The sequence below is a fragment of the Natrix helvetica genome (genome assembly GCF_964273705.1).
Source record: "Natrix helvetica genome assembly, chromosome: Z".
NCBI lineage: Eukaryota > Metazoa > Chordata > Lepidosauria > Squamata > Natricidae > Natrix > Natrix helvetica.
In genome coordinates this window covers 117616906-117634998 of record NC_138554.1, presented here as the reverse complement: position 1 = coordinate 117634998, position 18093 = coordinate 117616906, and the positions used below count along the sequence as shown (strand labels likewise).

At 38.0% G+C, this 18093-nt stretch overlaps 1 protein-coding gene across 3 annotated transcripts in view; it reads right to left on the bottom strand.

Annotated features, from left to right (window-relative positions):
• Positions 1-18093, bottom strand: part of CDK14 (cyclin dependent kinase 14) — a 263591-nt gene that overhangs the window by 142283 nt on the left and 103215 nt on the right. For all 3 annotated transcript variants that reach the window (XR_014176838.1, XM_081971698.1, XM_081971699.1), the window contains one exon: positions 17168-17262. Coding sequence is in view for 2 of the 3 variants with exons in the window: in XM_081971698.1 (XP_081827824.1) it covers positions 17168-17262 (95 nt within the window). In the remaining variant the exon portion in view is untranslated. The remainder of the gene's footprint in view (positions 1-17167; positions 17263-18093) is intronic.

The window sequence follows — 18093 nt, the reverse complement described above, 5'->3', positions numbered from 1 at the left end:
TGTAAGCCTAATTTTCTGCAGTTGTTAGAGTTGCCCTGTATGCATTTTCTGTTCTCAGAACATGGGGATGGAGAATGGAAAGTGGGGTGGGGAAATACACACTCCTTTCCTTGCAAACCTTGCCACTTCCTGTTTACTAGCACATCTATGAGTAATTTTTCTTCTGGTGGGGTGCCGAATTGGTTCAATGTACAGTTGCCTAGGGTGACTTATTCTGAGCCCAGCTGGCCATGACCACCCAATAGTAGCCACCCAGCCACACCCACAGTTGCACAGAGTGCAGATGGCCACTCCCATCCAACCACACTGAGTCATCTGCACCAAGTCTACTACAGCTAGTTCTCCACACTGACCTAGCTGCACCCAGCTGTTCCCACCCATCCAGCTATGTATACCTGGCTGCTCTGAGTCTCTTTTGCTCTTCACTGGTTAACACTCATACATAATCATACAAATACAAGTACCTATATTTATATAGTAACTACTTTGAACTTCAGGAACAAATGTTTTAAAATTAACTTATATCTACCTTCTCCTTATTCAGCACTCTTTATCACTTACACATATTTCCAATGAAATATGCTCACTTCTACACTTTCCTTAGCTATGATAAATCTGTATATGACTTAGCTTTCCCATAGTTCTACCTAATTGGTTTCAGTTGTCATATCTGAAATGAAACGGATGGAAAGCCTGAGGCCTATGAATGAACAGGAAGCATTTGAAACTACATTCCCATCATGTCAAACCAGCAACGTGAAAGAGTTCTCCCATTAAAACAAAAACAGTACTATTTGGCTTCTGGCAATGACATCATGAAGCAGACAGATTGGATTGTTTCACTGAGGCTGCAAGATTGTTGCACACCATTCTTTTCTGCTAAATAGATTGCACATACATTTATCATGTTCTGGATAGTCTACTGACTAAATTACTTCTCTATTGTTACATTCTTAAGTAGATGCAGCAATGGGAAAAAAGGAAATATGAAAGAGAACTAAATATAAAGTAAAAGACCTGCACACAAAATCCAAAGACAAGATTTATTTTTATTAAGTTTTGACATAACAAAAAGATAAAAATAAAAATATATTTTAAAAAGAAAGTAAAAGGGAAAAGTATAGAAAATAATACAATTCAAGAAAGAAAGAAAGAAAGAAAGAAAGAAAGAAAGAAAGAAAGAAAGAAAGAAAGAGAAAGAAAGAAATGAATTCTGTCCTTAGAGACTTCTGTCCTTTCAGCAGTTACTTGTTGCAAGTAGTCCTTGAGATACAACCATGCCCATTATGATCCACAAGTCACAACAGTAGTTAGGTGAGTGACTTAACAATCACCGAAACCTGCTCTCAATGAATTGTTAAAGGAACATGTAGGTTGCTAAGCAGAGCAGGGGGTACTTTGGGGCGGCAAATATTATTTTCATATATGCCCTGTTTTATTGGATTATTGTATGCCACCCCAGAATTACCTTTAATAATGTGGGCAGCCATATAAATTTGATTTAAAATGTATATTTGTTTCCATTTTTTTCTTTTTTCACAAGTTCTTCATACATGGTAAAATGTCCATATTGACACAATATTGACTAGAAGTACTGTTATACACTTTCCTTTTACGGTGTCATATAGTAGCAGCATATCCTCCTGTAAAAAAATCTCTCTCAAATTATAACACAATGTAAATTTCAGACGCCATGTCATATTGTCTCCCACTATATTGCAGCCCAAATTCTTGGCCCATTTCATCATGCTCCTTTGTTCCTTTTGTTTCAAATTTCAAAACAGGTTTGTACACTCTTTGCAATCAGTTGTTCATCATTTGTACAGAGTTTAGCCAGTGTCCTATCTTATCCTGACAAGAGCTATAAGAGACGAGACCTTAACATAGATTCCGCCATTTGAATATTAAAAGTCACCTAGTATACATTGGAGTTCCATGAAGATTCTTTTTCTGCAGTGGAACAGAGCATTCTAATGTTTTCCAATGTACTTTTCTCACATATCAGTGTCATGTATTCTATAGTGGAACATATCAAAGCTTATGCTTTGATATGATCCACTATAGAATGAAATCTCATGCCTGAATGAAATCTTATGCCTGTCATTATGCCTGAAGGAATCAGGATCATATGGCAGTTGTACAAATCTTCTTCCCGAGGAATTATTGCCAAGATGGCTGCACCTACTGAAATGTTTTATAATCCATGTCTGGTAGATAGGAATCTTATAGGTAATTTGATATAATTTAATCTACTTGGTGTTTACAACTAAATATTCAGATTGGGACAGAGAAATAAAGCAACTTTTGCACTGAGTAATGGTTTAATGTAAAAATAGTCAAGATATATCATTTTATTATTGTTGTGAGGAAATATAATAACAAGAAGATCAATTCTATAAAACACAGACATTTATTGGCCTTCCCTAACATCCTGGTGCTAATGCTTGGGGAGAAAGCCAAGTTTTAACAGTCTTGCATAAGGCCAGAGAGTGGGGATCATCCAAGTCCCAGGAGGGAGGTTTTTTCATGGGACAAGCAGAAAAGTTCATTCTTCCTCAGACACGCAAGATGGCACTGTTTGACAGAAGGGATTTGAAACATTCCCACCCTTTCAGATCTGGTGGAACAGACAGGAACTCTCAGAGATAGAGAGTCCCAGAAGTAACCTGGCAATATAAAGTTTTAAAAATATTAACCAGCACCTTCAATCGTACCTGGAATCATATTGGAAGCCAGATCAGCTTATGTAGAAATAGAACTGCATGAGGAAGCTTTGAAACCTACAAAGCTGCATCAGTTGCCACATTCTACACTAGCTGAATTTTACACATCCTTGCAACAGTCCCTTCTTGACTCTTTCAGTCATTAAAATAGTTAATGTGGAAATATGTTCTCATGTCCACAATAACTTTATACCTTTCAAAGTAAATCTTTTAAATGTTGGATTCAATTCTAATTTGAAACTATTCCTAGATTCTAATGCATGGCTTTGTACCTCATTCACAATTAGTTTTTTTCTTTGTATAGAGTCTATATTTAATTTAATGGAATATTCCAATTAGAATACATTCTAATTCAGTTGATTACTTTTTATTTCAGTCAATAATTTATATGCCGTTAGCTATAGTTCCTACCACATATTTTAGCTGAAACTACTTAGTAATATTTATTAGTTTTTTAAGTGATTAATTTTAAATGAAAAAAATGGAAAAGAGAGGTCACTGTGACATATTAAATTCCTCATTTGTTTACTGGTATTGTACTCCTTTTCCTTTTCCTTGCTTTTTATCTCTGTTTATACTCTTGGAGAAAGAGATGTCTAATAAAAGAAATAAGAAAACTAATAAAATTTGTTTATCTTAAAAGATACTCCCAGACTCTCTCTCATTCTTGGCAATCAGCTAAGACTGCTCTTTTCCTACAAGAAAAAAATTGTAATAAAGATACATTTAGTGTTTTCTATCAATATAAGCCAAAATTGACCCCAATTTTTTTTAAAAAATACTTCATTTAATTGCTGACAGTAAACAGAAAGCCACAAAAAATTGATATATCAACAAAAATAATTTCCATTTTCTTGTTAAACCTACCAAGCCTTATAGTTTTATTTAAAAGGGGAGTTGGTAATCCAAGAAACAGATTAAAGAACTGAGATTTACAACAGCATACAGATTAAATGACAGAGTGGGGGGGGGGGAAGAAGTGAGGACATTAAGTCACAAAATGCTAACTGTCAATATAGATAATTTAACTGATACTTGTTTTAATGCAATGAAATCATTACATAGAGTTAGCCTTTTGCAGAAATAGAATACCAACATTTCCAACTGCATGAAAATGTTTGGAATTGCAGCAGTGGTGGGTTCTGGATTCCGTTCCAACTGTACCGGCGTCACCCACATGGACGCACGTGCATGCGTCATACTTGCCTGCGACGCTTCCGCAAGCCTCCACGATGCTGCTCGGCGATGTCGCACAGGCGCCATACGCATCATGCCTGTGCGCGGAAGCGCCAAAGGCTTAAAGGACAGGTAAGGAGCTTGGGCAGGTAGGCCCTCCATAGCACCATACCGGAACGGTACCCGGTGCTCCAGGCATGCTCTGGTACGCCCATACCGGGGCGTACCACCTGCAACCCACCACCGAATTGCAGCATCAAAACATTAGAAGGGGGCAATCAATGCTCCACATTGGGGAAGACTGCACTGAAGTTTGAAAATTGTTTTCTTAATATCCTGAATAGGAACTGATAAGATTCATTGTGCAATAAAAAGTTATAAAATGTGAGTTAGGGGCTTTTTCCCCCAAAAAAATGAAGCTACAAAAGAAGTCATTAACAAAGTTTCCACATAGTTTACGTTTGTTTTAGGATATCATCTAGATGGAAAATATCATGCCTTTTATTGAGATGTTATACTATTTTTTCCTGGCTTAAATGTCAAGACATTTTCAGGACATTAATTACCAAGCTCTTGGTCTGACATGTAATAAAAAAAATACCCTTCTGTTCTTTCATATTTTATTCAGAACAAACAGATTTAACATGTTTTAGAACTAAGTGATTATGATAAGCAATAGAGGTTTGTTATTAGCTGCAGGATTAGGAAACACTAAGTTATTTCTTATATCTGCATTCCATCATGAAACTTAAAGTTACTTAGTTAATTTATTTCATGATATGTAGATAATTTACTTCTTGTGTGATCCAACATTCAGGCTTTGATCAGAGAAAAAATGTATGTTTGGGTTTTTAATATTATTTGTACAATTCTATTTATATACACCATTGCTTAAAAGAAAAACTTTTTTCCCAAATTAATCATGGCTAGGAGAATTAACAATGTTTTATTTGGAAGAAAACTTTTGATACAGCCAGCACAAGTTGACTCACTCAAGATCACTTCTGTTCTTAAAATGTGGAGCTCTTAAAATTGTTTGCCTAATAACAAAAATTAAATCTGCAAACCCAGAGTATGAAAGGTTATTTGTTGATTTTTTTCAATGTTTTCTGGTATGTATGCTATAGTGAAAGAATTAAAAACACTACTGCCCAAATTACATCCTATAATAAACATATATTTCTATTTAAAGATCCTCATAGTTCAGGGACCAAGAGATATCAATCTTGCTATAAACAGCTAGACAACAGAATCAAACTCAGACAAGGAGATCATTCTCTTATCTGAATCTTTGTCATTACATGGACAATAAGAGAATGGCATTCTCATCCATCAAAGAGTGACATTGATAAATGCATGAAAAGCAAGCCATCTGTTTGCATTATATTCCTACCAAATCCTTCAGCTATACATAGCTGTCACATAAAATTGCTTGCTGTAATATAGCTACACAGCACCATCCAGTATGAAGCAAATCTTCCTTAAGCTAGTTTTATTATTGTTTACTTACTTACTTCAGTTTCTAGACTGTTCAATTCCTAACCTCTCAAGTAATTCACAGTAAGCCAATATACATAGGATCAAAACAGAAATAGAAAAAAAACACAAATTGCACAAGAATTCTAAGCACTGCCATTGGTTAGAGTAACTTTTAGTAGTATTCCAATGCTAGAGCTATGTAAGAGGTTAAGGGGAGTCTGAATGTCAAGAGATAAGCTGTTCTATATATAAATATGTACCTTACCTCAAAATGCTTTATAAAAGAAACTCATCAAAGCTTACCATACAAGTCCTGCTACAATCCTAAAGTGTGCACATTTCTCAGTAACAGATGTGACTACCCTATATTTCATGTGAAAATTATCAATACAATGTCACTGACTTGTATTGCTGCAATTCTCTAGAATTTCATAAAACTGGCACACAACAAAAAAAAATATGATGTTAATACGGTGATCTTTTGGGAAAAAATTTCTAAGAACCAAAAAGTTATTTATTCATTTCAATCCCAAATTAATGCAGTGAAATTCAACTTAATGAGCTAATTGTGTATTTTTGTTCTGCTATAGCTCAAGGATGGGACATAAAGATAGTCAGCTTGAGCTTCTTTCTCACATTTTCTTTATTTCCTAAGCTTAAAGTATGCCTTTGTTTTTGCAGCAATTTCTGCATATTTTTTTCATGGCCCATTTATCTGAATTTCTGCACATTCTGTAAGATCTGAGAAAGGAGGTGTGCTCCAAGTGCTATCCCTTAAACAGTGCCATCTGAGGGATCTGATGGGACATTGCCTTCTCTGTTCATGGTACTTGTCCTCTGCAATTACATATTTCTAGATCACAGCTGTCAAACTGGCAGCCTGTGGGCCAGATGCGTCACATGCAGGCCACGCCAATCCTAGCTCCGCAAAGAAGGAAAACGTCATGAAACATCACATGATGGCAATGTGGCACCACGAGTGTGACACTGGTATTCTAGAGGCTGGAGTTGTCCTGAGCTGGAGTTGTCCTGACTTTGCCATCATTTAAATTGGCCTTAACCCAAAAACTAGATTAGGAAATGTGTTCCTTTATTAATGTGTTTGATGTTTTAATTTCTGGATTATTGCCTTTTGTTTGTACAGGATGCCATTGTTTTTATCTTATGTATTGTCCAGAATCACCATGAATTCGAAAGCTTATACATTTTATTAATAAATACATAAATATTCTGATATATTTAAGCAAAAGCAGCAAAACAGAAAGAAAAAAAATGATGAAGTAAAGAGGTAGAAGCAACAAAAAAGAGAGAGACGGAGATTAGGGATAGGGAATTGGACAATGAACAGAGACAGAGATGTTTAAAAAAGATTTAATATATCAGGCAAATAGTCTTTACAAGAAACATCTAATTGTTAGATTAAACTTCAAAAGCATCCTTGCATTTAGAGAACATACTATTACAGAGCTTTACTAATAGTTATTAGCATTTAGAGAACATTATATTACATCTTTATTAATGGTTACTAATCATTAAATAAAGAAGGTATTCTTTGTCCATTTAGGCAGATTCACTCAAGTTAACTCAGTCTAGGTTTACTACAATCAATGGATATTATCCTGGTAACTGTTCAAGCAAACTGAATATTTTATGCACAATCTCAGAAAGTCAAGTTAGCCTACAGTGAATCTCTGAGAAAACCAAGCCATCTAAAAGATATAGTCAATTGGCTATTTTATAAAAAAGAGAAAAGAAAGGCATAATCTTTTTCTAGTACAATTCCCTTTTTCTTTTTTGTCTATAGACTAGTGAGTCAAATGGAAAAGGATATCTTCCCATGCTGCAGACCAGTGATGGGATTCAAATAATTTAAGAATCGGTTCTCTGCCCTTAGGACCAGGTGGGTAGGCGTGGCTCAGTGGTCATTGGACCAGGTGGGCATGGCAAACTCAACATCACTCATGTTGATGGCGCTTGGCCTTAGTTGTTACAATATAGCAGTGATGGCGAACCTTTTTGGCTTCGCATGCCAAAAGGGGGGGAGGGCAGGGGGAGTCATGGCCATGCGTGCCAAACCCATAATCCTATGCGTGCAGACCCCAATGCGCATGTGCATGTAACTACCACCACCACCCCGGGCATGCGCGTGCGACCCCCGCCCTCACCCTTACTTTTGTTATGTGGTGGTCCTGTTTTTTTACCCTTCCCAGGCTCCAGAGGATTTCTAGGGCCTGGGGAGGGTGAAAACGCCCCCATGCAGGTCCTCCGGAGGCTTCCAGCACGTTCCACTCACACCCGCAGGACCCTGCCGCCTTTAGAGTGCTGGCCTTGGCAGCAGGAAACTGAGCTTGGATAACTAATTGGAGGTGGGATGTGCTCTTCCTCCCTCCCTGCCTCTCTCTCCAGGCATACTGCAATTTGAGGGGGAAAGGGGCTTTCTTTCCCCTCAAGTCCATGGAAGGAGCAGCGCTGCGCTGAGGTGTCCCACCAGCCGTTTTGATTCTGAAGGAAATCTCCCTCCGTGGACTTGAGAAAAAGGGAGGGAGTGTGTGCGCTCACTCTCGCCTCCCGGATGGCTTTTCTGGCAGAGTTCCCAATGGGGGAGATGGGGTTCCCTCCTCCTCCTGCAGCCCATTATGAAGGAGAAGCCCTGGCAGCCACGATGGGCGAGGAGGAATATGTGCCAGGGCGATTGCTGCTTCCTCCCCCCCCTCCAGCTCGCCTGTCTCTTTAAATCGCGCCTCTTTGCCTAAAGTGCCGGAGCGGGACAAAGCAATTGGGAAAGGATTTGTGTGTGTGTGTGAGTGAGAGATAGAGAGAGAGACGGTGGGTGGGTGGGGGAGAATAAGACAAGGAGGAAGAACGGAGGCATTTTTGCTCGCCTCCCGGACTCTGTGTCCCTCCGCCCAGCTGGGCTTCATGGGTGTGCTGCTCCTGGGCTCATCAGCCTCCGGACAGACATCAGATTCCCACCCTCCAGCACCAGTTCAGGGAGGAAAAGGCAGGGCATCCCAACACAGGAACCTCTGCTATCCGGGAGGCGAGAGCGAGCCGAGAAGCCTCTGTTCTTCCTCCTTACCTTATTTCCCCCAGCCCGAAACACACACAAACCTTTCCCAATTGCTTTCTACTGAGGATGAGGTCATTTCAGGGGGAGACAAAGAGGTGTGAATTAAAGAGACAGGCGAGGTGAGACGGTTTCATGAGCTTTTTAGCCCTGCAAATGATGGCGAGAAACGGCACCCTCACAGGTCAGCTGCTCTTGGCCCAGCAGAGGGGGGGGGTTTCACAATCTACCCCACCAAGAAAAGCGGCTGCCTCCAAAGGTGGCGGCGTGCAGCTGCTGTGGATGGAAGGTGCTGGGCATCGGGGCCGCCGTGGTTTGCAACAGCGCTGAGAAAGCCGCAAGCTTAAAGGTGCCCTTGCTCCTGTGTGCAAGCCGGGATCTCCTCACCCCCTCGGCTGCCGCTTTACCTCTCCTGTGGCTCCTGACCAGCGCTCTCTCTTCCATCTCCCTTTCGCCTCCCCACACTTGTTTACTCATCCCAGAAAGCTTGGGATACCCCTCCCTCTGACCCTGCCGGCATCGCTCCTGAGCAAACTCCCTCCGACCCCACGGCTGTTGCAAAGCACAACCCAACATGCAAACTGGAAGTCCGTTCCCGAAGTTCCGGTTTCTGTGTTCGGTTGTTTTTTGCACTCCGGAGGCGGGCGAAAAACGGCCAAAAATGAAGGCCAAAGTCAGCTGGCTAGTGCGCATGCGCACTGGAGCTGACAGGGCAACCCCTAGCGTGCCCTAAGAAATGGCTCCGCGTGCCACCTGTGGCACGCGTGCCATAGGTTCGCCATCACGGCAATATAGTAAGGGTTTGTTTGTTTGTTTATTGGATTTATATGCCGCCCTTCTCCCAAAGGACTCAAGGGTGGCATACAACATTAAAAAACATATTACAAAAGTTAAAAAGGAAATTAAATAAAGTATCCAAAAACAAACCCAATTAATATTAACAATAAATTTTTAAAAATTAGATTAAAATTAACAATTAAATTAATCATTTATTTTATTCTGTTCAGGCCGGGCCAGCTTGCTGAAAAAGCCAACTTTCGGAAGGACCGGAGGTGGGGAATTATGCGAAGCTCCGGGGGCAACTCATTCCAGAGGGAAGGCGCTCCCACAGAGAAGGCTCTCCCCCTGGGGGTCACTAGCCACCACTGTCTGGCCGACAACACCCTAAGGAGGCCAGCTATGTAGGATTGCACTGGATGGTGGGAGGCTACTGGTAGCAGTAGGTGGTCTCACAGGTACCCTGGGCCTAAGCTATGGAGCACTTTAAAGGTCATAATTAGTACCATGAATTGCACCCGGAAAACAACCGGCAACCAGTGCAGGCCACCTAAAAGGGGTGTAACATGAAAGCATCTAGGTACCCCCATGATAACTCGCGCAGCCGCATTCTGGACCAGCTGAAGCCTCCGAGTGCTCTTCAAGGGCAGACCCATGTAGAGAGTGTTGCAGTAGTCCAGGCGAGAAAGAACGAGGGCATGAGTGACTGTGCACAGAGCATCCCTATCCAAGAAGGGGCGCAACTGACGTACCAGGCAAACCTGGTAAAAGGCCCCCCTGGTCATGGCTGTCAGGTGTTCTTCTAAACTAAGCCACGTATCCAGGAGGACTCCCAGATTGTGGGCCCTCTCTGAGGAGCTAAAATTTCTCCCCCTATCATCAAAGATGGAACAAGATGCACAAATCGGGATGATGGAAACCACATCCACTCAGTCTTGGAGGGATTGAGCTTGAGCCTGTTCCTCCCCATCCAGATCCGCACAGCCTCCAGGCATCGGGACATCACATTGAGGGCATCGTTTGGGTGGTTTGGGGTAGAGATGAAAAGTTGGGAATCATCAGCATATTGATGATACCGTACCCCAAAACCATGGATGATCTCGCCTAGCGGTTTCATATATATGTTGAACAGCAGGGGTGAGAGAACCGACCCCTTGGGCACCCGACAAGTGATGCGACTCGGGGTCGATCCCTGTCCTCCAGTCAACACAAACTGCGACCGATCCGACAGGTAGAGGAGAACCGTAAAACGGTGCCCCCCACTCCCAACCCCCCAAGTCGCCACAGTAGGATACCATGGTCGATGATATCAAAAGCCGCCAAGAGGTCTAATAGGACCAGGACAGAGGAGCAGCCCCTGTCCCGGGCCCGCCAGAGATCATAAAGCAACATGACCAATGCCGTCTCCGTGCTGTACCCAGGCCTGAAACCCGACTGAAACGGATCCAGGTAGGCAGCTTCATCCAGGTACTGGGGAAGCTGACGTGCTACCACATTCTCGACAACCTTCGCTATAAAGCGAAGGTTGGAGACCGGACGATAGTTGGCTAAAGAAGCTGGGTCCAGGGAAGGCTTCTTAAGGAAGGGCCTGGAGGGGGTTAACTGGAGAGGTAGTTTCTATAATCAGGGCAGTAAAGATTAGGCTAGAAACAACACCAGAATGTTTCCTTCCTGCCTTCCTTACAGGATTAGCCCTGTAAAGTGGAAGAAAACAAAAGGAGATTTCTTCCACAACCGCTTCTCTGAACTGCTTAGAAAGTTAAAACCCCCGAATAGGTGCGAACTGACTGAATCCCACCACTGCTGCAGACAATACTCCTTTTAAATGTTTCACATCTACAGGTAGGTTATCTCTCCTTCCTTTGTTTAACTGATTGCTTCTGCATGATATGCTAAGCTACTCTGGATAAAATGAAACAATAAATAGTTTTATATTATGAATTGTTTGGTAGATATTATTGCACTGATGTATCTCTTGGTGACTTCTGGTCAAATGCTTTTCTTCTCAATCTTATGTGGAGATCATATGCAGCTCTTCCAAGGAAATCCCAGTTATCTCCTCGATTCCATTTATGCTTCCTACCATTTGTCTTGCTACTTTCTTTAAGTAACTCCTTGCCAAGTGTAGTAATTTTTAATAATTCATATCTCATATTTTAAGTATGTGAGCTTCTGCTTGCTGATCATTGCTTTGTATTCTGAGATTGAGCAACTGGTTCTTTTTTCTAATCTTTCTCCAATACTGTTTGTAATTGAATACAATTCCATAATTGTATTCCTTTTTCCAAAACCTCTCAGCACCCAGATTTCATAGCTTTATCTTATCACTGAAAAAATTGTTCTAATTATTTTGATCATCATTTTTGTAAAATATCATTATTCCTACTATTCTTATTTATTATCTTATCTTATTGTGAAGTTGCATGCTGATCAAAAGTCCAGATAAATGGGGAGGATTGAGCTAAGATTTGTTAAAATGTTTGCAAGAAAATATAATGGAAAGACTTTTAAATGAATCTAGTATGGTGCCCAATGGAAGGACTTCAAGCCAGAAAGTCACTAAAATCAGCTTGGGAAGGGCAAAGCCTGGAGTGAGTAGTCAAGGCATTAGTGTTATGTTTGGAACAAATCCAGCAGGAATCCCAGCTTGAGAAACAGCAATTGGTAAAAGCAACGGTGTCTGCAAAACACATTATTAGATAGCAATATGGAATGTACAAGGAATGAGCCTGGATACATTGGATATTATCAAACAGGAGATGGACAGGTTAAATTGGCGTTCTTGGAGTCAATGAGTCACACTAGTTAAACAACAGTTATTTCCAACCTGAGGAACTCACTATCTATTTACTTAGGACATGACACCCCAAAAACATATGGAGTGGCATTTACCATCAGCCAAGCAATGAAAATCTTCTTAACAGTTAATGGTCACATTATGACTATCCAAATCCGTGCCAAGCCCATCAAAATCACAGTTGCTCTACACCCCAACAACTGAAGCAACAGATCTTGAAACAAGATTTCAATATCAGCACAGAAAAAACATTGTTTACATACCCGGTAATTTTAACACAAAAGTCGACAACCAAGCAGAAAAACACATGACTAGCAGCTTTTGGCTTGGGGAAAGAAAGAAGCAAGCAATTGTTTTGTTAAATTTTGCCATGAAAAATTATTTTCCAATATGAATAGTAAACAGCACAAGTGGCCTTGTTACACTTGGACCTCATCAAATAATATGCATTGTAATTAGACTATGTCTTATGCAGACATCAACGATCCAGTTCAGTCTCCACTGCCAGGACAAATCCAAATGCTGATTAAGGTTCTGATCATGAATTTTTGGTGACTAAGATCAATAAAACTATGCAACATCAAAAAGACAGTACCATCAAAGAAGTTTACATATATTACTAAGTAGGCAATTGAGGTAAAAAAAATAGGTTTGAACTGCTGAATGCTGCTAAGATGCTTAGTCAACTGTGGCAAGAAATTCAATTGATTGTTGAATCAGCAGTTGTATGGTATGAATCAACATATAAGAAATCATAGAAAAACAGAAGTGGCTGTCAGATGAAACTATTACAATAGCCGAGTAAAGAAAAGCAGTCAAAGCAGCAGGTAAGCAAGGAGACAATGCAGATTTCCAAAGAGCAGCAAAGGAAGATAATGAAGTTACTGCGAGTAGCATTGCAAACTGCTAGAAGAGGACTGCAGAAGGACGACACCGGGAATAAATTTGTACAAGTCAAAAGGATTTGAACGTTTAAATAATTTGTTCATAAAAGCACCATCAAAACCAAAAAAAGAAGGAACTGTCTGACTGCCAAAGCATCAAAATCATATAAGAATAATATCTGAAGAGTTGTAGGCCAGCAACAAATAGGTTCAGCTTCCTCAGGATGAAAAAGATGCAGAAATAGAACCAGCCATCCTTCAGGCTGGGCAATGTGCCAATGGCCAAATAAGGCCCCAGGTGCTGATACCATCCTAGAACTGATGAAACCTGTACCACTCATAATCATTACAGACATTCCAGAAAATTTGGGGAATGAACACATGGCTATAGACAGGAATTGGTCAATGTTTATTCCATTGACAAATAAGGTGACTCCGAAGATTGCTCCATTTACAATACAACTGGTCTCAGTCCTGATGCTAGATAGATTTTCCTTAATACAATACAACAATGCACCAACCATCTAAAGGGAATTATCAGATGTTCAAGCTGGCTTTCGAAGAGGTCAATCATGGCAAGCTGTGGAAAACCCTGGGATACCAATATATTTGATCAAGTTGGTACAATCACTGTACACAAATCAGGAAGCTATTGTGTGAATACCACATAGAAACAATGATTGGTTCGGGGTAGAAAAAGCAGTGTGACTAGATTGCATTCCTTCACTTTCTTTATTCTATTTGCATATTGAAATTGTCATGAGAACCTGGAACTTGAAGAATAATGAATTAGAACACAGATTGAAGGAAAGGCAATCAACAAACTTTTATTAGAAATCAAAAAAAGGTCTGATCAAAATGGTAAAAGAAGGAAGGGAGAAATTCGGCCTCTTCCTGAACATGAAAAACACTAAGCTCATGTCCACTACAGTAATGAAATGTCAAAATAACAACTGATGGTGAAAAGAATGAATGCATGCAAGAATTCACTTTCCTGATTGTAGATTGATCAAAGAGGTGAATCCAGTCCAGAAATACTGCTCGTTCACACAGCAATGATGAGCATGAATTGCGTATGAAAAAGCAAGGACATTAGTCTGGCAACTAAATACAGATTAGTCTTATCCTGTTCCCTGTATCTATTTATGATTGTGAAAGTTGGATTGTGAAAAAACTAGATATGACGAAACTCAACTGGAGAAGGCTCCTTTGCATCCTTTGGACAGCAAAGATGACAAAATATGTACTGAGGGTATAAAACCAGGCAAATCGCTGCAAGGCAAACCCCCCCCCCCCCCCCAATTCTGTTCTGGTTATTTTGGCCATGTAATGCAATCACTGGACTCACTGGAAAAGGCATTTGTGCTCAAAATAGTCAGCAATAAAAGGAAAGGAGGCTGCCAAAAATCAAGGTGGCAAGATTTCACTAAATTCAACGTCAGACAGAGCATAAGATGATTTGCAAAAAGCCATGGAAAATGTGAAGACAGATGGTTCATAGAATCATTCTGAATAAGACATTAAGCCAATAGTGTCAACTTCATCTTCAGCACATTTTCCATTCTTTTAAGAATACCACCTATCTTTATTGATATGTTCTGAAGTGTAAGTTCACTAATTGTTCTTTGACTGTCTTCTAATATTTAACACTTAAGATTTTTCAGTTTCCATTTTATACTTTTATTTAAGTATAAGGTACCTTAAGATATTGTCATCTAAGGGTTAATATTATAATGTCCAATTTTGAGTTCATTTGTTAACACTTCCAACTGATCATCATACATTAACTATCTGCATTTAATAGGTATGAGAGCTTTTAGATTCTAATCTCTTGATTTTTTCCAAACACAGTACTTACACTACTTTCTTATATATCATAGATGTTCTTCATAGCAATAAATATATCTTACATTATGATATAATTTACATAAAGATTTTGCTATAGTAGATAAAGCAAGCATATTGGTAGTCCTTAATTTTAACCAACATTTGGAGCAGAAGTGTCATCACTAAATGATGCAAAGTGAGTAATACCCAATTTCACAACTTTTTTTGCTTTGATCATTAAGTGAATCTAAGTTCACCCATTGAATTTGCTTGTTGAAAGCCAATTGGGAAAACTGAAAATAGGACTGCTATTATCTTTAAATAGTTGCAAAGACCCAGATGTTGATCACATGACTGAAAGGACACTGAAATGGCCATAAGTGCAAAATTGGTCATAAATCATTTTATTGCTGTTGTTAAGTAATTAAGCTCCCCGTTAGAAGAGTGAGTATGCAGAGAAGCGTATTGAGAGTGATATGGAATAACATGCACAAACCAGCATAGAGACACTGAATAGTATAAAAATATAGTAGTTTACTATGTAGAAATATAGAGGTATTCAGAGTCCGGTTAACAGTCCAAGTCATACACGGTTCAGTAATTCAGTTATCAAAAATAGTCAGTCTAGCACACAAAATATAGCTAAACAGTAGCAAACCACCATACCTCAAAATACACCGATCAGCGTCTAACAGAACAGAGAGCTAACAGCCATTCTGACTCCCTCTTATGGCTGCTTGAGGTAACAAACCAATTACATCTCTTAAGCATTTAAAGTAACAGTAAAGTAATCATAGCTTATATACATTGCCAAGCCAAGCCTAGGGTTACATCCCTAATAGCTGTTATAATTTTGAATCACAAACTGAGGACTATGAAAAAAAAGTAAACATTTGTTTAACTCGTTTTTTTTAATTTTGCATTTTTCTCTATACTTCTTTGTAACTCAAACTACTTGTGAGTTGATGTAATGATGCAATAGTTTACACACTCTCTTTCATTTCACTGCTTTGATAGCTGTCCATCTGTACATCTTTTCCCATCTCTAGGTCATACAGTATTCTTTTGCATTAACTATCATAGAGATATATTGAGCTTCTGACAATCCGAGTAGTTTCTAATAAAGTAGGAGAGCATCCTGTATAAAAATAGCATGTAAAATTGTGGGTGTGTGGGTGTGTAAAATTAGTTACTGAAATATTAACTATATTAACTATACATTGACTATAAAAATGTTATGCAAGAGTTAAATCTAGTTAAAATTAAATTCTTTCTTATAAATTATATATTATTTTTCCATTGGTGGAAATTTGAGAATTAATTATAATTACTCATTATTCAATACTGCAGCTAAATACTAAAATCATGTTATATAAATACCATATGTTGGTCTTGGGAAAATGTAGGATGATTAGTTGGGAACCTAAATCCAAACCTCATATAATGATTCTCTGAATAGAATTATATCATTAAATTGTGTACTGTGAAAACTGAAATGTTAATTAATAGCTGAAATGCAGCGGAGGGAAAAGAAACTATGGAGTATAAATTATGCTCTCTATAGTTTTCTGATACTAATTATTAAAATAGAATTTCCAAATGTAATTAAAAAACATAGTTTTGATCTCAATTAAATTCCTTTTCAAGTCTCACAATATTTTCCTGAATCTACAATCATAGTATATTTTTCACCAAAATTACCAAATAGTCCACTTAAAAATATTTCAATTACTGCAGGACATATATAACATAGTTCTTGTAAATAAATGAATACATTAACTTGCAAAAAAAAGTTAGTTGCTTGCCAATGAATAGCTAAAGAAAGGCCAACACTCAGTATTTCCTTGAAAAATCTTGCATATTTTTTCAAAGAATTTTTTAATACAACTTTACACATACTATAGAAACGAAGTGTTAAAACTCTGGCATATTTTTATGTTAGCGTTATATTAGAGAGATTATCTGTTATTTTTTACTTTCTCCTTTCATGCAAAGTACAAGTTCTTGTTCTTTTATCTCTACCAAGTGAGCCGTTAAAAGCAAAGTTGTAGTTTGTTTAAATTCTTTATGTATTTCTGCACATCATGGAGCCCTTAAATCAGCTTTCAAAATATAATAAACTAAATTTTACGCAGATAATGAATACATATTAAAAAAAATGAGTACAATTGTAGGAATTATACATCTCTAAATAGTAGAATGGGGGAGAAGAAGAAGAATCAAGATAGTTGAAACAAGTTTGTGTTATGTATCTGAAAAAAAAATTAAGACAATATCTGATATGATTTAACACAGTATTTTAAGTACTCCAAACTATATTGGCAGCAAGAGACTACTATGCAAGTTATCCAGGTTTCTTTTATCCAATGGCAGCCATTCTGTTTTTAACTGTTTTTAACTTAGGTTATAGAATGCAAAAAAAATTGCATAAACTCACCACAAACTCAAATACCAGGGTCAGCGTCTCCTTTGTATGGATGATATCATGAAGCAGCACAATATTAGTATGCTTTAGACCTTTCAGGAGAGACGCTGAAAGACAAAAGCAAAACCTATGAAAAAAGAATTCAATACTTTTCTCCAAAAAGTGTTTTTAACACAGTAACATTTTGTACATCTTCTAAAAATTGTAATGGCACAACATCACTGGCAGAAATTAGTGTGATTTTTCCCCAATTATAAGAAACAAGAGAAAATGTATTCTTCCTAGCTTATGTCTTCCAGAAACAATCTTATCAAAAGAATAAATGTGGCTATAGAACCAACTGGCTACAGTAAACTATTTACTCAATATTTTAATATTGCAGTATCCAAACTAATACTTTCATGTTGAAACTATTTCAAGGCTATTAAACAGTAACAACAAAATCATAAAAATATGGCAATTTTATTAACAATTGTAATTATGAAAATAAAAACTAATACAAATTAAAACAAGATATATATATATATATATATATATATATATATATATATATATATATATATATATATATATATATATACACATACATACACATACATACATACATATACATATATATATATCAGCACAAATACAACATACACAATTATATATGTAATTATAATTATAATTATAACTAAGCTGATTTAATCTATTTAATCTTTCAAACCTTGCTAATAAAAATCAAAGAATATTCCTTCAATAAAGAAATGAATAATATTTTTGATTCATATGTTAATTTTTTATATAAACAAATCTTTATTTAGTTATAAGACTTTGGTGGAAACAGATCATGTTTTAGGTTACAGATACATGCATAAATATTGAAGATTCAAAAAGTTTCACAATTTTTTAAACACTATTGTAAATAGTAAAATTATATCACATAAATACATTTG